Source organism: Puccinia triticina, chromosome 11A (assembly GCF_026914185.1).
Source record: "Puccinia triticina chromosome 11A, complete sequence".
NCBI classification, from domain to species: Eukaryota; Fungi; Basidiomycota; class Pucciniomycetes; order Pucciniales; family Pucciniaceae; genus Puccinia; species Puccinia triticina.
The window spans coordinates 3,191,675-3,212,755 of record NC_070568.1 but is presented as its reverse complement, the minus strand read 5'-3'; the positions used below and the strand labels follow the sequence as shown (position 1 = coordinate 3,212,755).

Here is a 21,081-nt window from a genome sequence, read left to right as displayed (position 1 = left end):
GCCACACAGCCAGAGCAAAAGAAGAAGGGGCCTACTTAGTTATACCAAACCCAAGGAATATGAGCTGTGTTGAGCCTGGTTTCAGATATCCAAAGATCCTGCCGTTGGAACAAAGCACATTCTGGGAAAAAGTATCAGTGGTATATCACCAAGCCATAACAAATCCAATCCAACCAGCCACCAGCAGCAAGCTCAAAGAATCAATGGAGCAACAATGTGCAGCCCTTGATCAACAAGTTCTGTGGATGGGTTCACCAGGCTGAACAGTTCAACCAGAGTGGTGCCTCTGTCAAGGACCAGTTAAGCCGCGCTCTCCAACTTTACACCAAGGACCAGCAGACGGACTTCAAACATCTGCACTTCTAGAAACTCCTGGTTAAAAGCCCAAAGTGGAACTCCTATTGTTGGGACAATGAAAAGAAGGCAAAGAGTACTAAGAAAAATAGAGCTGCCAGTCCTACTAGTAAACCCCCTCCGTTGGCTCCAGCACAAACTCCCGCACAATCCAATGCTGTCTTCAAGTCTAGGTTCAGTGAAAGAGGGTACTAAATTTCAATATCCTTGGCGCCTGTGACAGGAGAGGAGTGTGAGTGTAGTGGCCTCTGGTTGGTGATCCTGGCAAGGGTGGTCAGTTACATTTCCCATAATTGGGAATGTAACTGTAACATAAACTTTAAGGTTACATTATCCATCAGTCACGGATATCTTTATTTTAGTTACAATATCCACCCAAGAAAAAGACATTTTTTTTTCCCTAGTTACATTACCAGATAGTTTAAACAAACTAGGTTACGTTACATTTTTGGCCAAATGTAACTTGGCTGTAACTTTCCAAGAGAGGTGACAATTTATGGCTGTTTTGATCAATACAAATACGTATTGGGCTCAAGTTGATGATAAACAGTAAAGAATGCTAAGTCAAAAGAGGTTTACACAGAGGATTGAACCCACAAGCAGTACATGGCAACCCGTGCAAGAAGCAGGGCTTAACCACTACACCACAGGTTGCGGTTGATTGGGTGCTGACATAATGAATTGCGTCGGCCCAACCTCCCCGACCACACCCAAAAATTTGGGTGGCCAACCTAATGTTTCATAGCGGGATGTATTGGGGTTTTTTGTTGGCGGATCTTCCAAAAGCGGGTCTACGCAGTGGAAGCTGTTGGCGCATCTTCCAACAGCGGGCCTACAGAAGGGCAGCCGTTGGCTGATCTTCCAACAGCGGGCCTACAGAAGGGCAGCCATTGGCTGATCTTCCAACAGCGTGTATACAAAGTGGCAGCTGTCGGCGTATCTTCTGACAGCGGCCGCACAAAACAGTGCAGGGTGTTGGCTGGTCATCAAGCTTGCCCATCAAAAAAGCTCACTCATTGGGACCCAAACGCCAGCCACGACCCTTGGCCAGGCCATAACGCCACCACTAATTGCTACAGCACAACACATTCTACCAAACTTCCCTGTTTATTGTATATAGACAGCAAAGCATGTATTCCTGTAAAGTTTGGAGGCTTTTCTTCTTGACATGTTTGTTTGTTTTACTTTTTTTTTTTTGTAAAATTTTGAACTGTGTAGCCTCTTTCTTACAGCAAAAGAGGCGCATCCAGGTCACTTGATTAAAAATCCATGACCCCTGATTGACCCACGTGACATGCCGACAAATGTGTCAGCGGTGTTTGCTTGACATGTGGGTCGGATGCCCACGTAGTTCTGACCCATCGCCTGCGTTGAAGCGTCTCTGTCGTGAAAAGCAAGAAGAGGTCATGCCAGACCTGTTCCTGACCCCACAGCCAAGCCCACGCGCTGATTCAAAATTTATTGAGTGGTGGTGTACACTAAACTCAATATGCAAATGCAATTTTGTTTTGAAAATATGTTACAAAACTTAGCAGGTACATTATCCAAAAACGCAAAAAAATAAAAAAAATGCCACATTACATTACATTAACCAAAAAAAACAATTATGTTACTCAAATGGACCATTTGGATAACTAAAAAAAAGTTACAGTATCCAAAAGGGCCCCTGTAATGTACTGTAACAGAATTTCTCACCCTTGATCCTGGTTTGTCTGAGTGTGTGGCTCTGGTAGTCTGAAGTCTGTGTATTCTCCAGCTGCATGTGGGAGAAACATTTCACAGTTTTCTTAAATAATTAAATATTCACATGTGGTTGGTATGCTCTGTTTCATCTATGTGGCGGGGGTGTGCATGGGCTTTGAGAAACACCAAAATCTATGAAGGAGTTGATCTATTTAAAAGTAGTCAGTGAAGAATATGGTTGAAACTGCTTGAAGAAACAGAATATAAAGTCAAAACAAGGTTCAATATTGAGCTAAAAAAATTATGAGACAATTCATGTAGAAATAAATGATATAGGCAGACTTTAGGTCAGCTAAATTGACTCTAAGTTTGACAGTTTGAAATCAATTGAAAGCTGCAGTAAGTTTTGGAAATTGAATTTAACAAGGTTTAATGTGAATCCTGGTTAGGCCAAAAAAAATGAGAAAAACATGATTGGGAACAAGCCATCATCACTGCAAGAAAAACTCTAGAAACTGCTTGCAGTTGAGATGCAAGAGCTCAAGGCAAGCTGTGCCTCATGCAAGAATCAAGCACTGATTGATTCCATGCACATTGTCTAATTTATGCAAGAGTGAGTCTGAGGTACAAAAAACTAAGTGCAGGAGTTGATACCTGTGCAAATTCCCCTTTCATGTGCACATACCCCTTTCATGTGCACATACCCCTTTCATGTGCACATACCCCTTTCATGTGCACATACCCCTTTCATGTGCATATATGCCTTTTGTATGCATTCACCCCTTTCATAATGTGTACATAGCCCTTTATGTGCACATACCCCTTTCATGTGTGTATATCCCTTTCATGTGCATGTATCCCTTTCACAATGTGTACATACCCCTTTCATCATGTGTTCATGACCCTTTCATGTTTACATGTCCCCTTTGACTTTTTTTGATCCCTTTTAAAACCCCTTTTATCATTCAGGTTTACATACCCCTTTCATGTTTACATATCCCTTTCATGTGCAAATACCCCTTCTGCACAAACCCCTTTTATGCATAAATACCCCTTTTATGCATAAATACCCCTTTCATGCATAAATACCTCTTTCATGCATAAATACCCCTTTCATGCATACATACCCCTTTCATCATGTGTACATATCCCTCTTATGTGTTTATACACCTCCTCACATTCCCCTTTCAACACTGCAAGAGCTACGCTTCGCTACAAAAAGCGGCGCTTTTGCGTAGCGAAGCGGAAACACGCTACTCTGGATCCAGAATAGCGTTAGCGCTAGCGGAAAATCGCTACTTTGAGCAGTAGCGAAGCGCCAGAACCGCTACTGCAGTTTTGGCCTGCGCGTAGCGAAGCGCTTTTTTTGCCGCTTCGCTACAGTATAGCGCAGCGGAAAAATTGACGCTTTTTGGCGCTAATAGCGCTTTTTAGCGCCAAAAGCGTAGCGAACCGGGTCGCTTCTGTGTCAAAAGTGTAGCGGGCATCTCTGCCTTTTGGTGGAAAATGCCAGAAATAGTACACAAACATCAATCCTCCATCATTTTATGATGTGCAGTATTGATGTTTGACTGGTGCTATGGTAGCGCAGCAAAATCGCTACAGTAGCGTTTTTTCCGCTACTATAGCGAGAAGCGTAGCGAATTGCCGCTACTCTGCGCTAAAAAAAGCGTGCTATTTTCTTTAATTTTTTCCCCTTAAAAAATGTAGCGAATAGCGAAGCGCCAAGTCCGCTACAAAAAGCTTAGCGAAGCAAGGCTAAAACCGCTACGCTTTTGCTACGCTGCCGCTTTTTGTAGCGTAGCTCTTGCACTGTTGCCCCTTTCATGCATACATAGTTCTTTCATCTGTACATATCCCTTTCATGTGTACATACCCTTTTTATGTTATTCTGGCTGGATTCAATGGTGCATGGATTGTTCAATAAAAGGGAATGGAAGGGTGCTCAGGGGGATGCTCATTTGCCTCAGCCTACTGCATGAGCACTACAGCATGTTCAACATTGAGATGCTGAACAAGGTACACACTCAAGTTGCACCAGCACGGAATTTGGGTGCTTGACTCCAGCTTGAGCTGAAGCTTGTTTGAAGCTTGCTGCATCACAACTGCAAGCAGTTTCTAGAGTTTTTCTTGCAGTGCATCCTACAATGGTGCAAGGCCTGTTTCACCTTGTTCAATACCAAGGTTGAGGAAATTGAGAAGATTGAAATCTTAGAGAATCTCCACCACACATTCTAGACAGTTTTCCCCAATGCTCAAGTTCAGTGACAGGGGTGTAGTTTTAAAAACCTGCAGAAACTGAGATTTGCACTGCACACTGCCATATTAGGTTTCTTTCAAATTCATAGTGTAGGTTTTATATTGGGGAGGCAAAAGAATCAGGAGCACAAGAAACATGTGTGATAATTTTTGGGTGGGGTGCTCTTCTGTCTCCAAATCTGCAAACAGGATAGCCCCCCAGTGGCAAATTTGCAGATTTCATGTGTGTTTGGCACCCACAGTGATGTTTCTAACATGGTTTTGGGTGCTATATTTTCTTTACAAGCCGCTGTGCAAACATTTCCTGAAGAAGAGAAAGTCTGAATTCACATAGTTCAATATGATTTTGGAAACCATGTCAGAAATTTAGAACAAAGGAATGTCAAGCTCAAAAAAAGATCTTTGAAATGTTCTCATCAGTGACATCAGGTGATTTCACTGGGTTCAAAAAATTAAAATTTTACATGATTTTCCTGTCACAAATCATGACAGACATGCAGGTGCCAATAAGTGTCAAGTTTATGTGACCTGTTTTCATTTTGATTTCAGGAGAGTTGCAGCTCTGTGACCCCCCCCCCCCCCCCCCCCCCTCCCTGAACTGACATGTAAATATATCTCACATTTCATCTGCATGAAAGGAAAAACTTTCAAATTACAGGTGCTCAATTTCACTTGTCAAAACCAAGATCCTTCTTTACAGGTACTCTTGAATACCTGATTGTTGAATTTGTATATTTTCCTGCAAAGTGTTTTATGGCCGTATACAATGAGATGAACTGTTTTCATGTTTTAACTTTAAGAACCTTAAATTTGACAATTTTTCATGTTTTTAAGTTGGAGGACCCTAAGTGAAACCTGTCCTGAATTAATGCATGTAACTGGGACTGAAATTAAAAAAATCTTGGCCACCATTCCAATGACACTCACCTGTATCAAGAGAGCCACTTTTTGAATGCAGTCATTGACAATTCAACTCAGCAAAAGCTTGTTGCATCATTCTTATCACTGATGTCACCTGATGTCAGCCGGCACTCAACATGAAAAACAGTTTGGCAGATGTTCCAATGACACCCAGCTGTATTGAGGAAACCACTGGCCAACTTCAGTCAGCTGTTACCAGCCTCAGCCTCCTGATCATCTATTTAAGAGCGCATGTATACATTGTTGATTGAGGCATCCAGCAATCAAAAAAGGCCCAAGCGGTAGAGAATTGTATCAACTTTACACCCCTTCATTTGATTTAACATATATCCCTCCCAAACCTTCCCTAACCAATTGAAAAGAAGGTGAGGAATCTCTATAAATTAGGAAATAAAATGAGTGACAGACCTCTCTCAAGTTTATGTGATCTGCCAAGCTATCATTCCCACTGATTCAATTGGAATTCTTTGACAGCTGCCATAATGAAGAACTGGAAGATAAAGTTTTTTTGCCTTATCTTCCTGGCTGGGCTGTCGTTTGGGTTTGATCATAACCCGGGCTGTTCTAGTGTGGCGGTTTACATCAGACCCAAGGAGGCAGCAAAATGTGATGATTGTGGTAGAAGTTACTTTCCACTTGCTGAGTATTATTGCAAAAAATGTTTTGCTACAGCGGATTGCAATCAACCCGCTGCAATTGGCTGCTCAAAGCATATTGAGTGTGTAACATTTTGTTTTTGGAATTTTGATTGAAAATTGAAGCAAGTGTCTGACATGTAAAATTTCCAAATTGAACCAATAAAATTTTTCAGTGAAGCAAGAGAGGAAAAGATTGACAAGTCCATTAGAGAATATCTTCGATCTCAAGGTCAAGATTTTTGTTAGTTGCACTTGGGGACTTGGATACTGAAATTTACTAAGCCTTGGCAAAAGTGTATCATTCAAAATTTGATTATACTTTAAAAGGCACTCTCAAAATATGTGGTTTAAGTTGAACTAATTTGAAGTCACATTGATTTCCAACCCAAAATATTTACCGAGTGTTGGAATTTTGTCAGGTCCACTCTTCATCTTATGCATGTTTCACCTTTATATTTTCAAGTTTCTGTCACAGCATTTGTAAAACCCCCTTCTCACTTGGATTTCACTAGGTGTCACTAGGATACAAGAAATGTCACATGTAGATACATAGTCAATGAGTCATGTTCTTTTACCTTCCATGGTTCAGCATAGAATTGACAGCAGTCTCTCTGGACCAGTTAAGATATCTTATCTTCCTCATATTGTCCTTTTTTCTTCTTCTTCATCATCACAGAGAGAACTGACAGCAGTCTCTCTGGACCAGTGCAATCAAAACCCCAAGTTTGGTCCTAGAAAACTTCCATCTGCGTGGTTGCTCCGCCTCTGTTCCTCCTCTGCTCAGGGAAGGGATCACAACCTTCACAGAATTAGACTTCTCTTATCTTTTATTTTCAATGCACTCTCATCATCAATAGATCTATAAATTATGTATTGATTCTATTTGATCCCCAGACCACCAATTCCTAGTAAAACAAACTTGGTTTCTATTCCCTTTTCATGAGTAAGACTTTGTGGGGCCAGCCCCAAAAATATTGAAGTGTGATACCAAATTATGCAGATTATTCCTGAGGGACAGGGGAAATGACACTATCCCATGACCATTGGTGGGTATTTATTTTTACTGTTGATGACTGATTTCTTACCAAAATTTGCTTACAGCCTGGTTTCAATGGTAAAAATGTGTGCAAAGACGGTGCAGGATAGTCTGTCCTGAATTTCCAACCAGCTACTGCATAGGTTTGCGGCAATAGTCGCTTCTGGCTCCCAAGCTGATGGGGCTGTAAGCTGATGCCAACAGCAATCATGGTATTAAAAGGGAAATTTGGATTTGCATTGGAAACCCAGAGAGGGCCAGAGAGGCATCACAGCATAACGTGTGGAGAAACTCCAAAGAGTGTACCCAATCAAAACCATATCATACAAAAGAAGAAAACAAGGGCAACATTAAATGTTTTTTTGATTGTGGGGTAGACAACAGAAGGCCTAATTGAGTCCCAAGACATTTGCAGCCCTCTCCACAGCCAAAATTTGCATCATCAGAACTATTTTTGGATGAAATGCTATTGACATGCATCTCTGTGAAAAATGTATGCCCAAAGTTTAAAATTTGAGGGGATTCAAAACAGGTTCATGGCACAAAATTGGGTGTATATTGCTATGTTAATGCATAACGTAACAAGAATGTAACAATTAGTGACTGTCATCATTATCCTTGCTGCTAACCGCGGTGCAAGATAAATATTGAACAAAGCAGATACATTTTTAATAAGGCTGTTACTATATCTGATCATGGAGAAGCAGATATTGAGCCAGAGAACAATAAAAAAAAGACAAATTTTGCCTGCAGCACCTGGCAGGAGGTTCTTGCAAGCTATTGCCCTGTTTTGCAGGGCTATATTCCAGTTTTTGGTAAATTTGCTCGCCAACTCCCAACACATCCGTGGCCCAAGAGGGGGTCCAGTTGGACGTTTGGGGAGGAGGGGCTGGCTGCGGGTCCCCAGGACATAAACAAACTTTTGGGAGCCCAATTATGAGGAGTAGTTTTCCCAATTTTCAGGTTCTCTTAAAACTCCCCTCATGTGTGCTGAGCTTGACACAGTGGCCAATCAAACAAAAAAAACTGTTTAGTTGGGCTAAACTTACACCCTGAGGAGGCTTACACAAGGACAGTCCAGTTTGACTCGTACTGGGTTTGTTTGAGCTCTGTTCATTACGGGCAAGTGCTGCTGGTTTTAGTGTCAGGCAGAAGAAAAGTGTGTCAGTGAGCAGGATTGGGCAGGTGTGTTCTATTTCATATGATGCTACTGTTAGTGCAAGCTTCTCTATAGTGGACAAGCTTCCATGACGAGCTGGGTTCTAGTTCTTTAACAGAAGGGAATGCGTGTTTGTGTGTGGGTGGGGAGTGAAATTATATATACATGTACATCATCTTATACAAAAAAAAACAACCAGACACCAGTGGATCCCCCCGGACATCAGCGTTGTTTTGGGTGGTCGACAAGCATATTTCCCCTGTTGAGAACATAAGCACATGGCGATGTTGATGAGGGGGAGGAGGGTATGTAGACTGAGAGACGGCGATCATCGGGATGGGGCGGGCGGATGCCTGCGCCGATCCCTGTCCCTCTGATCCCGTTCCCGATCGGGTGCTCGGTCGCGCTCGCGGTCCCGTTTGAGCGGGGGCTTGGAGGGAGCTGGTGCGGAAGAAGAAGCGGGGGCGCGGGCGTGCTGGAAGTCGATGGTGGTCCTGGCGGCGGCGCTGGAGCGTTGCTTGTCTTTCTCGTCGGCGAGCGACTGTTGGCGTTGCCCTGGGAGAGACGGAACGAGAGCGCGGATGAGCATGCAGATCAAGGGAGGTTCGCAGAGAGAGAGAGAGAGTGTGTGTGTGATTTACGGAGGGCGTCGGCGTATGCGCTGCTCGGGAAGCCCAGGGGGTCCCAGAAGGAGGGGGCGAAGTTGGTGGTGGTCTCGCGCAGATCGAGGAACTCGACGAGCTTGGTGTAGATGTTCGGGTTCCGGTAGGCCTTGCTCTGGACGAGGTTGTCGTTGAAATAGATGCCCTGTTCGCGCAGGGCCTTGAACCGGGTGATCTTGTTCTGCAGGAGGCCGCGTGTCAGTTCTTTTGTGTGATGGAGGGGGGGGGGGGGGGCGCGATGTGGGCGTACGATCAGCTCCGGGTCGATTGCTGGGGGGACGGGCTCCTCGTTCTCTGGCTTCGGCGGTGGGTCGTGCTCTGGCTCTGGCGGGGGTGGTGTGCTCATTTCGGCTGGTTGGTCTTTCGAAAGTGTTGTGTTTCCGCAGGTGGCTTATGGTATGCAGTGCGGGGGGATGCATATTGCATATATGCAGAATCCAAAAAAAAAACCAAGCAGAGGGAGCCAGGAAAAAAAAGAAGAAAAAAGGATTTCCTGGAAGGAACCATGATGACCAGCAGGAGAAGAATACTCAACCTCAACCACCACCACCACCACCCACGACGACGAAGAACATTGGCCACGAAAACACTAGCAGCAGCAAAAAAAGCAGAAACAGCCGAAACAACGGACACGAACGACGAAGTAGCACTCTTCGACTCAGCCTTCCACACCGGAAACATCCCTGGATACCTCAGACCACCACTCCCACCCACAACCAGCACCCTGACCGGCAGACAGTCCAAGAACCACCCCCCGACGATCGACTACACCCAGTTCAACAACGGATTCCACTGCTCACGATCACACGACCAGCTCAGCCAACTCACAGTCTCAATCGCCATCGGAGACATCCAGCGAGCAGCCACCATCATCCTCGAGATCGAACGCAGCCTGGGATACTCCAGAACGAAAACATTCCAGACCACCCTAGCTGAAATCTCCAAGAGCAGACAACCACCACCTGCAAGCGAACCATTGGCTCTCAGAAGAACACCATCATCCCTGCCCACCCTCAACCAGATCATCCACCCCTCCATCTTCAGCTCCCTCCTCAGAAGGACCCTCGTCCAGGCCATCAAGCAGGAATCACTAGGAAACTCCTCCCAGGCTCATCTCCTCCAGTCTCAGCTCTTCCACTGGCTCATCAACTTCAAGCTTAATGGCCAACACTGGGCCCAGCTCGACCACCATCTCATGGCCGGCGTTCTCAAAGGTGTCTTATTGTAATTCACAACAAGATGGAATACATTGTCCCCTCCCCCTTTTTAAAAAAATCCCCCCTAAAACTTAAACTGAGTGTTTTTGTTCTCTCTTTTTCTTTTTTTTTTTTTTAGCTTGAAAGAGCCCATCTACAGTGCACTGGATTACATGCCATGGATCCTACCCGACGCATCAACACGCAACTACCAGCCACCGAGCACCACCAGTCTACCCCCAACACTGTTCAACGTCCTGGACTCGATCACCTTCATAATCTCCCAGACCAAGTCCTTCTTCGGCACCCTCGACAAGCACGAGGCCCTGGCACGGATCAAGGCTCAGGCTATCCAGGCCGACCGGGAAGACGTCCTGAAGGAGGTCGAGATCGTCGAGCGGCGCTGGGCTGGGATCGTCAATGAGGACGTCCCCAAAGAAGCGCGTCCCGCCGTCGAAGCAGAGCCCATCCCACTCAACCCAGTCAGAAAAGTAAGGACCTCTTTTTCTCGGAGTAAGTATAATAAATCAAGTCATTGATTGGTCGGCCCTCTCAGCCTTCCAAGCCAGCAGACGATCCGAGCAGGGAGAGAGAGATCCCCATGCGGCTCTCACACCTCCTGTCGAACGTCTCAACGATCCCCGAATCAGCCAGCCAGAGCTTCACAAACGCATACGACCGCCAGATGGTACTGGAGTATGCGGGGTACGATTCGGCGGAGGCGGAATGGTTCGAAGGGCACAAGGAGATCAAAGAGCGGGGCGTGGGTTTCTCTAATGGGGATGGCGGCCAGGTTCTGCAGGCGTGGATGTGGGAGTGGTGGGAGGAGCTGAAGGCCTGGTTCGATTCGCTGGAGGTGGACGAGACGGGCACGGTGCTGGATGGGAAGAAGGAGGCGATCTCGAGCGACTTACGCTTCATCAACGTGCTCCCGAACTCGTTGATTGCCAAGGTGGCGGTGGTCGAGGTGATCAGGGAGATGAGCAACAGCACGATCAACGACGGGGCCAAGTCGATCGGACTGTTTATCGCGCTTGGCAAGGCGATCGAGAACGAATGGTACGCCCAGACGATCAAGTCGATCCCCGAACTCAACCAGAAACTGCTCGCTTCTATCAAGCTGGCCAACCAGGAGGCCGTCGATACCGCTAGTCGCTCCCTCGATCATACCGTCCGCAAGATCTGGAAAAACGAACTCAAACACTACCAGGCTGATCTGCAGGCTATCCATGGCGATAACTTCGATTGGACTATCCAGCAACGCTCCAAAGTCGGCGCACTGGTCATGCGAGGCTTGTTGGAGACCTCCAAGATCACCAGGAGTACGGTCCTTGAGGATGGATCAGTCTAGTCAGTCCCACCCGCCACCCCCCGTTTTCTTGTGTCTAGGGAGTGGGTGATTGATGTTTTTCTGTATGTAGCGAGGAAGTCCAGCCGGCGTTCTACCAAACCACGCAATACTTTGATGGGAAACGGGTAGGCGTGACGAAGATGAACGAAGCGGTGGCGGAGAGGCTAGACCGGGACCCGGCGAATGTGACGCTACATCCGCGGTATCTGCCGATGGTGTGTCGGCCGGTGCCGTGGACGCATCCGCGGAACGGGGCCTATCTGGTGCACGGCGCGCCGCTGATGCGGACCCGGGACTCGCCGGAACAGGCGCTCCATCTGCTCGAGGCCCACCGCTACAACGGCCTCGAGCCCGTCTATAAAGCCCTCGACAAGCTCGGCCAGACCCCCTGGAAAATCAACCGCCCCATCTTCGACGTCATGTCCGCCGTCTGGAACCAGGGCATCGAGCTCGCCGGCATCCCTATCAGAGATCCCCATCTTAACCTCAAACCCGAACAGATCGAGAAACTCTTCTTCTCCGCCTCCGCTCCCTCCGCCGACGATGACCAGGACCCTCAGCTCGAAAATCCTCGATCCGAAGGCGAGAAAAAGGAAATCTACCGCAGCTTGTTGGCCAGTAGACGGTCGGCCTACGGCCAACGATGTTCGGTGAACTACCAACTAGAGATAGCCCGAGCAGTGAGTCTTCACAGCTTTCCCTCCCTCCCGTCTACCAGGATCAAGCTAATATACATGTGGGGAAACCGCAGTATTTAAACGAGACGTTTTACTTCCCCCATAACATCGATTTCCGGGGCCGCGCCTATCCGATCCCGGCGAATCTGAACCACATCGGCGACGACATCTCGCGCGGCTTGCTCATGTTTGGCGAGGACAAGGAGCTCGGAGCGGATGGGCTCCGGTGGCTGAAGATCCACCTCTCGAACAAGTATGGCAACGATAAGGCCAGCCTCGACGATCGGGCCCGGTTCATCGACGAGCGGCTTTCGGAGGTCTTCGATTCGGCGGACCATCCTTTAGAGGTGAGGTCCAACAAACTTGGAAGAGTGTGGGGATACACGGGAGAGAGAGAGAGCTGATTGGAGAGGGGAATTGTAGGGCCGACGATGGTGGCTGGAGTCGGAAGATCCCTGGCAGACCCTCGCGGGCTGCATGGAGCTAACGGCGGCCCTACGCAGCGGGGCGCCGGAGCAGTTCCGCTCGAGTCTGCCGGTGCACCAAGACGGCTCGTGCAACGGGCTGCAGCATTATGCGGCCCTCGGCGGGGACGTCGACGGCGGGAAAGAGGTCAACCTCGTCCCGGGAGAAAAGCCTGGCGACGTCTACTCCAAGGTCGCCGTCGAGGTCAATAAGCTCGTCGACCTCGACGCCCAGAACGGCCATGATATCGCCAAGGCTCTGAAGGGCCATATCAAGCGCAAAGTCGTCAAACAAACCGTCCGTCTCTCCTTCCCCTCTCCTCTCAACTCCCCCAAGAAATTACTGACTTTTTTGTGGGTGGGTGTTGGTAGGTCATGACTACTGTTTATGGTAAGTGTCTTTTTTTCTGATGTGGCTTTTGGGACAGGGTAGGAGGGCTCATTGTGGTTCGTAGGGGTGACGTTTGTGGGCGCGCGGGAACAGATCAAGCGGCAGTTGAAAGATCTGGGGGTGATTCCGATCCCGAACTTGTACATCTCCGCGGCCTATGTGGCCACCTTAGTACGTCTCTTTGTCTAGTCCCGAAGGGAAAGGGGAAATCGAATTGAGAGATGTGCGTGTGTCTGTGTAGGTGTTGCGGTCAATTGGGGAGGTGTTCAAGGGCGCGGTGGCTATCCAGAAATGGCTCACCATCGTCGCCCGACTGGTCTCCAAATCCATCCCTCCCGAACGGGTCGCCGCATTGACCAAGAAAAAGACACCAACCACAGCAACGCCATCGTCGACGACGGGCACCGGGGCGACTGAGGGGGAGGAGAAGGAGGAGGGCGCGGACAAGACGAAGAAGCCCCGGCCGGTCAAACGCAAGCTCCCCGGATCGTCTTCGTCGGATATGGACGTCGAGGTCGAGCTCATGACGTCCATGACCTGGACGACGCCGCTAGGCCTGGTCGTCTGCCAGCCCTATCGCGCCCAGAACCGCACCCAAGTCCGTCCCCCCATCCCTCCTCCCCCCCTCTTCTTGTTTGACTGGTTTTTTGCGGGGCTGTTCTTGTGCGCGTGTGTAGATCAAGACCGTCCTGCAGACCGTCTACATCGCCGACCCCTTCGAGCCCGCCCAGGCTGACTCGCGCTCCCAAGCCTCCGCCTTCCCGCCCAACTTCATCCACAGTCTGGACGCCACACACATGATGCTCACCGCGCTTGCCTGCCCAGTACTCTCCTCCCCCTCCTCTTTCTTTGCGGACCAGATTATTGATGAGGTTTTTTTGGGGTGGTGGTGGTTTGGTAGGATATCACGTTTGCGAGCGTGCATGACTCGTATTGGACCCACGCCGCCTCCGTCGATACGATGAACGAGCACCTCCGCGCCGCCTTCGTCCGGCTCCACACCACCCGGATCCTCGACAACCTTGCCCAAGAAGTACATCCCTTCTCCATCCCCCCCCCCCCTCTCTCTTGCATACGTATTGACCGGCTTGGTTGGGGGGAGCAGATCAGACATCGGTACGAGGGCTACAAGGTGCCCAAGAACGCCCTCACAACTCGGATGGTCTCCGAGCTCAAAGCCATGGGCATCGACTTCAATCTCCCCAACACCGATCCCGCAGGACCGAGTGCTAGGTTCTACGAGCTCCATATGCTCATCCCGCCTCTCCCTCCTAGAGGAAACTTGGACATCCATGCCGTGCTCAAATCGAAGTACTTCTTCGCTTGATCCTTCCTTCTCCCCCTGCACATTCATAATGAAAAACCCCTGTTATCCGCCCATCTTGCGTTTCCATTTCCTTTCGGGGTCTGTTCATTTGATTATGTTTGGGTCGTTGGGCGCCGCTGGGGCGTGGGGAATACCCGGCGGGATGGACGGAGTTGCACAGCCTGCACTGGTGTGTGATACGTGGGCAAACTCATGCATTGGGCATGGTGTCGGGTTTCCGGCCTTGGTTGAACGTTAAAAGCAGCGGCACAACTATTACAAGAGACCAAATTAGGGCGGATAATGAGGTGGTGAGCTGTGTATCAAGATGTCAGGCAGATGTCTAGCTTAACTAGGCCTCTTGAACGGAGGGTCCGGGGGATAGGAGAGGTTTGCACTTTCTTTCAAAAAAACAAAGTCTGAAGGCTGGCAGACAAAGGTAGGATTTTTGCCCCCAAAAACACAAAAACACAATGTAAAAATCAACAACACACGTACAGAGAAATCTGAGTCAACAGTTCTCTTGAAAGTACTGGATGACTTCCCGCCGAGATCTGGGAGTCTCCCAGAAACAATCTAGAGCCCAAAAAGCTAGATTTCCCTGCAAAAAACTAGACTTTTCGGGTCTAAAGCGGCATCTGGGAGGGTGCCAGATCCTACGGGAAGTCACCCACTGATGCGCACCCTTACCTATTTTCTGGAGGCCTATAAACTCCAAAACTGATTGAAGAAATCTGTTTTGAAGGTCAAAGGAATCCGTTTTGAAGGTACGGCTAACGCTAACAGCTCAGATTATTAGAGGGGACCGCTGCGCTCATTTATTAGCGGCGCTATTTACTTTTAGTGTAATAGTTGCATCGTTGTTTGAAGTGACCATCTCTAACGGGAAGACATCCAGTTCCTAGAAATTGTCAACTTCCATAACCCAAAAAATGCAAATGCTTCTAGGCTTGCTAAATTCAGCTGGCCTAAACCTCTAACTTAACACAAGTCCCCCCTGGTGGGAGGCTCACTGTGGCTGGCGGCAAAGCCGTCCCTCCCGCAGGGAGGAGAGCCCTCCAAGCGGGGTCCCCCGGACACTCCGCCCGAGAGGCTTTGTTAAGCTAGCCTATGTAAACCTGACATCAAGCCTCAGGATAGGGCTTATTTCAGGTCCTTCGGCCTGAAACTGACCCAACAAGACGCCTTCCCGTCGAGGTCTGCGGGCCTTCCAGAAGTGATCTAGAGCCCAAAAAGCTAGATTTCCCTGCAGAAATCTAGACTTTTTTGGGTCTAACCTAAGATCTGTTGGGGTCCCAGATTGCACGGGAAGTCCTCCAATGTGTTTGCCCAGGAACCTGGAAACCCCCTATAGAGGTGGATAACCAAAAATCCAAGATTTGGCTGAAATTGATACATTTTCACAAGGCATTCATACCGGTTTTGTGCGCAGGCTCAGGGCTCTGCCCAAAAATCCATACAAATTTGGTGTGTACCCTTTTTTTTGGCCCAGAAACCCCACAGCAGGCCTTTTTGCGCAGCCAGCTTGCCGTTCTTTTCACTGCATAGCATCTTATAGGCAGTTGTAGCATTTTAAGTCAAAAAAATGAAAAACAAATAGATTAAAAACCACAAAAGATCAATTCTGACTGTTTTAATTGGAAAAATGAATTGAGCTAAACATCAAGCATCATCATAGGATTTTGGTTTGATTGATTTGAGTGTAAGAAATTTTCTTGCCAGTGTTCTAAGAATTGACTTTGAGAAAATGCAAGAAGAAGGGGTTGTAATTTTTGGGCAATAGATACACAATTATCCCCAACTTCTGTAATTTTGAGACCCTCACTGACAGGAAAAAGATGATAGGGGGTATCAAACATGAGAAATCCACAATTAGAAACCAGTCAATTAGCCAAAAATGAAATTTTTCACCAGTGGATCCCAAAATGAGGTAGAAGAAGGACCAGCATGTTTTAAAAATGATGGGTTTTTTCAAACCAGTCAATTACATAATGGTGGATTTGGTCATATTGAAACCCCCTGATGGAGATGCACAATTGCAAGATGCACAAGTATTTGAGCCTCAAGAGATGAGGTGGAAAATCCAGCAGCTATTGGGATGTGTGGTTGACATAAGAAGAGTTGCACTGATATGTACAACAGCTTTGATCAGCTAGTGGCGCTTGCAACCCAAAGAATCTATTGAAATTCATAACATGTCAGTTTGGCGACTTAAGCTGAGTTAATTCTCTTAGTGAAAGAAAATTCAAGGGGAACTGACTTGAATTCCAATGAGCTTTGTCATTTTGTGTTCGGCCTTTTGGAAGCACCACTGAAGGGTCTCCACAGTGGCACTTGAAGATACTATCCTGGGAACGGTCATCTTGTTTTGATATTGAACATCCTTTGCAGACTTGTGCCTTGTTTGACATTGGACACTTTGTAAGGATATTTTTATTGGTTGTTTGCGGAGTTGAGCTAGAGCTAGGTATTGGCTTTGAAAATGCAGATTTTGATTTGCGTGCATTCCAAGCTTCTCCAGGTTCTTTTAACACGCAAGGCTTTGAAGTATTTGATATTTTTTTAGGCACTTTCAATGTGCCAACAGGTTCTTTGGAAATACTCGTAGACAGTATTGTAAGGAATTTCTTTGTGAGAACGCCACCGTCATCTGTTTGATTGTTTGAACATAGAGGCATTAATATCAGAAGTTAAATCAATCCATAGATAGCTCACTACTAACCAATAAAATTTATAAACACTTACCTTCAAAACATTGATAAATACACTTGAGTTTGAGAGCAAGGAGCTCCTCCGCATTCCAAGAGGGTGGACCACGAGCTTTCTTCAAGTACTCAAGCACAACTTCAATGCCAAACTTTCCACACCAGAGATTTTCTTTGCAGTTTTCAACACCAAAGACCACATCCATGCTTTTATTCACAACATACCACATTCCCTCATCTTCTTCATCTTGAGGGATTATTGGAGGAGAGCTAAGCTGCCAAAAGATTAAGTCATTTTGTGTTCTGCGAGGTATCTGTGAATCTGATAGAGAGATTGAGAAGATTTTGTCAAACAGATCTGGAACAATAGTATTGACCAACATTTTTACAAAGATGAATTGAAATTTGGATTTTTTTCTGGGGATTGAAATCCATTCCAGCCTGCGTTTTTTCTCCTGGTATTTGGTGCGACTCACTGCGCCGCAGTGACTCGCAACAAGTGTGGGAAGAGAGGCTTGTGGGGGGGGGGGGGGAATGTCAGTTCTTCCCCGCGTTGCCTCAACCAGAGGAAAATGTGTGGACTATGTGCTCTTACAGAGGGAGTATGGGCTCAGGTGAAAGCCCTGTGTAAGAAAGCACAAAGTCTGCCAGAAAGGGTGGGTGGGAGGTGCCTAAAAAACCGCTATCCCGAGATGGGAAAGAGGGCTCTGAGATCTGAAAAGGGGAAAGATGTGATGGGGTACGCTTTGCAATGACCATCTCCCTGGGTGTCAATGTTATATACGGCGCGCTGGTGTACCGCGCATGACATTGACTTGGGCCCAGCCCTGATCTTCACAAGCCTTCCCACTCTCTGCTTGCATGGAAAGGGGGGAACTCGCCTGTTCCCGCTCAATCCCCTTCAATGAAGGGATATGCAATGAAATGAGCTGGACCAGGCTGGAGTAAATTCTGAACAAGTCCAGATGAGCTCTGATTTGCTCTGATGAGCCCAAACATTTTTCTACCTTTTTGAGAATTAGCTTGAATTTCTGTGTATTCAAGTAGAATCTAGATTAAACAGGATTAAGCCGGCTACTAGTTGTGGGATCTAAAACCCCCTAGAACCCCCTCCTCCTTGCTGGCGGGCAGTTGAAAAAAAAATTGCTGGCTGGCCTTGGCTCGCTGCCAAGGGGGGGGGGGGTTACCGGGGTGCTTTTCTGCTCAACCCTGAACTTTCATACAATTTTTGTTACCAACCCCCCAACCCCATGAGAAAAAAAGTGCATTTTCCGTGCATACCCTCATGCCAAAAAAAGGCCATTCATACATATTTGGTGAGTACCCTTTTTGGTTTTGGCCGAAAAATTCATACATTTTGGTTACACCTCTACAGGGGGTTTCCAGGGTCCTGTTTGCCCACTTGAGATAGCCTTGGTTAGCTGACCTGCGCAAAAACCCGCGCTTACTTGACCTGAGAATCTAGCGAACAAATGGGAATGCTCCCCATGATCCATCATACTTCTGCCCATAGCCAAGCTGGGTTTGGCCGGCTCCTCCGACAAGACCCACCTCCTGGCACCTGCTCATGCGCTTCCGGAAAGAAGACATGATTTTGGTCCGGCCGGAATGTGGAAGTAAAACCCGGCCGAGCAGATTGAGAGAGGAGAGATGACAGAGAGAGATACACTTGCTTTATTCTTGTGGTGGCTGTGTCTGAAGCCGAGCTGGGGGGTCAGAATTTCAGGAGCGGAAAGCATTCTCCGACCTGCTGGGTTGAGTTGCCCATTTGGATCGAGTAGTTTACTTATGATGAAACATCCCATGATGTTCTGGGCCCCAGTGGGAACCACCCACCGACAGTTCACCATCAAAATACCGCCGATTCTGTTGGCGTGGATCAGGATATAAACGCGTCGCGTCTCAATCGGTCAGCCGCGCCCGGGTTAACGCTTTCTCCGAACTGCTGCAACTTGGGTGAGTTGCCCATTTAGATCGAGCCGGGTCGTGAGTAGTTTACTTATGATGAAACATCCCATGATGTTCCTGGCCCCATTGGGGAGCACCCACCGACAGTTCACCCACAAAATACCGCCAATTCTTTTGGCATCATGGAGCAGGTGGATCAGGATATAAACACGTCGCGTCAGTCCGTCTGTCAAAGCCCCGCCTCAATTTCCCCCCATCACCCGCGCTATATATAGTCTTACTGCAACTTCAAAAGTAAAGAAGAAACCCTGCAAGTATCATTCTCAACAATCAAACAACCAATTGGATAAAACTAACATCATCACTGCTTTATAGAGTCGATCGTTCCCTCCCTCTTTATCGAAAAATATCTGTATCAACCACTCTGCTTATTGTGAGTGGTATGAGTCATGACCAATACATCTTGTGTTTTCTTTCCGGTGTTGTTCTCAATTATTTAAACTGACTTTCATACACGATAACTCTCCTCTATCTTATCCCAACGAGGTCTCTAGTGTGCACGGAAGGATATTTCTCCTCGAGTGCGACAAACGAAGTCAAATCATAACATCTTACCAAGTGTGTACCGGGGGATAAATCTCGTCGTGCGACCAACTTATCCCGGTAAGTGCAGTCCTTCTGCAACCTATACAAAATAACAGAGCGCCTTCCAATACACTCTGCTCATGACCTTGACCTAATGCATGTATCTGAAACCCACCCAAAGCTTATCACATCCTCCAGAATGAAAATCGTCCAAATTTTTGCGATGGCTGCGTGGTTATCATGCCTAATAGTTGAGCGCTCTTTCCTTCATTATGGCACAGCATTATAATCCTCCAAACTTACAGCCAACTATTGAATCTTTAGCTCCTTGGGCAAAGCTTACAAGCGGAAGGTAGCTTACAAGCGGAAAGTAGCTTAGGAGCGGGGCATAGCTTAGAAGATAGCTTGGAAAAGGGGCATAGCTTAGAAGCGGGGCATAGCTCAGAAGCGTCCACAGGCATTGAATGCAGTCCAGGGATCTCTAGTCCTCACAACTTATTTAATCACGACCAAACTCAACGCAACTTGAACCCGCTTACCGATCCCGCAAGCTCTGGTGGTGGAGACCTAAGCATCGAAATTCCCTATGACAGCTATTATGCAAATGGTGCAAAAAAAGCAAGAGCCAATCAAGTAGCGACAGTAAGTAGAGGCGATGTTAAAAATTGGGGACCGCCAGTGTGTGGCGTTTTTATAGGTGGCTTCTGTGCATTCGTCGTGCTCATGATAGTTCTTCATGTAAAAGGGTAAGCTCTCTAGTTGGAGTTTCCGGCGGCATCTCACTTTAAGCAAAATTTTGATAACTGGACATGCTTCTGACACACCTCTTTCAACACCAGGTTTCTTTAACAACAATGAACTTCCAAGTAGTCCTTACATTTATCCACTATCTACATGTCCTAATTCTGGACATGGAAGTCCAAGTCTACACAACTACCCGACAGATTGCATCCAATTGGCACAGGATCTCAAACTTTTTACGTAGTTTGTCTTCTTGCCCGTTGGAATTGCACGTCTCTCTCTCTTCTTTTACTTTCCATTACCAGTCACTCATTCCTTATGTTCATTACACCGGTTCTGTCCCACAGCTTTTCCCCAAGCTACAATAGCGTATATATCATAGATAGACAAGAAATTAACAACATCTATTCTCTGCGCCTGATCCCTGAGACCAACATCCAGGCTCTTGTAGTGAGATTCCTCGTCACAAACTAGCAGCCTTGGCCCCCAAAGAGGGCTTCCTTATCCAGTTCTCAGCCTCTAAGCTTTTCTCCTTGTCATCACTCTTCCCTTCGACTCGGCGCTGTTTTTCTACATTACCACTCCCTTGGATTGAGCTCGTCTCTTCACATTATTTTTTCTGTCTTGATTCCGGCAACTGAACTTGAGCCCATTCAAGCTAAGCTTGTCAGCTCAGAATCCATCATGACCTGAGCAGGCCAGGTGGACCGGTCCTGCCAGCGCGTCGAAGAAGGTGACGTACCAACACGCCACAACGGGTCTATTGTGGTGTTAGGCCGCACGCCAATACATTGGCGCGCTGGATGGATGGCCTGCGATGGTCCCTCCCGGAAAGCTCCAGTTGCGCACGGCATACACCGGCAGTGCTTTTCTGGATGTTGAGAGTAAACCCGGATTTCGGTGAGAATTTTATCCGGCCAACAGCGGGACGGGGATTTTCCTGTGTTTTTGCGCTGCAGATACTCCTTTTCCTTGCACCAACCCGGTGTCTGGACCGGTGTCTGGCCGGGCTCGGATGTCAAGCAATACCCGGGCCCGCTGGGCC

At 47.5% G+C, this 21,081-nt stretch overlaps 3 protein-coding genes across 3 annotated transcripts; 2 read left to right on the top strand and 1 right to left on the bottom strand.

The window, feature by feature from the left end:
- Positions 1 to 8,378: 8,378 nt before the first annotated feature.
- PtA15_11A320 (uncharacterized protein) lies at positions 8,379 to 9,131 on the bottom strand (the record flags this gene model as incomplete). Its single annotated transcript, XM_053161217.1, has 4 exons — positions 8,379 to 8,605; positions 8,692 to 8,893; positions 8,963 to 8,998; positions 9,120 to 9,131. 4 exons carry the CDS (start codon positions 9,129 to 9,131, stop codon positions 8,379 to 8,381), a joined length of 477 nt encoding a protein of 158 aa, XP_053025185.1.
- An 89-nt stretch (positions 9,132 to 9,220) lies between these two features.
- PtA15_11A319 (uncharacterized protein) lies at positions 9,221 to 9,940 on the top strand (the record flags this gene model as incomplete). The annotated part of the gene is made up of 2 exons (XM_053161215.1): positions 9,221 to 9,227; positions 9,306 to 9,940. The coding sequence occupies 2 exons, from the start codon at positions 9,221 to 9,223 to the stop codon at positions 9,938 to 9,940; spliced, it is 642 nt and encodes a 213-aa protein (XP_053025184.1).
- A 141-nt stretch (positions 9,941 to 10,081) lies between these two features.
- On the top strand, positions 10,082 to 14,118 carry PtA15_11A318 (uncharacterized protein; the record flags this gene model as incomplete). The annotated part of the gene is made up of 11 exons (XM_053161214.1): positions 10,082 to 10,399; positions 10,465 to 11,258; positions 11,330 to 11,939; positions 12,011 to 12,283; positions 12,360 to 12,698; positions 12,773 to 12,791; positions 12,856 to 12,962; positions 13,033 to 13,389; positions 13,469 to 13,615; positions 13,693 to 13,824; positions 13,897 to 14,118. 11 exons carry the CDS (start codon positions 10,082 to 10,084, stop codon positions 14,116 to 14,118), a joined length of 3,318 nt encoding a protein of 1,105 aa, XP_053025183.1.
- Positions 14,119 to 21,081: the final 6,963 nt, after the last annotated feature.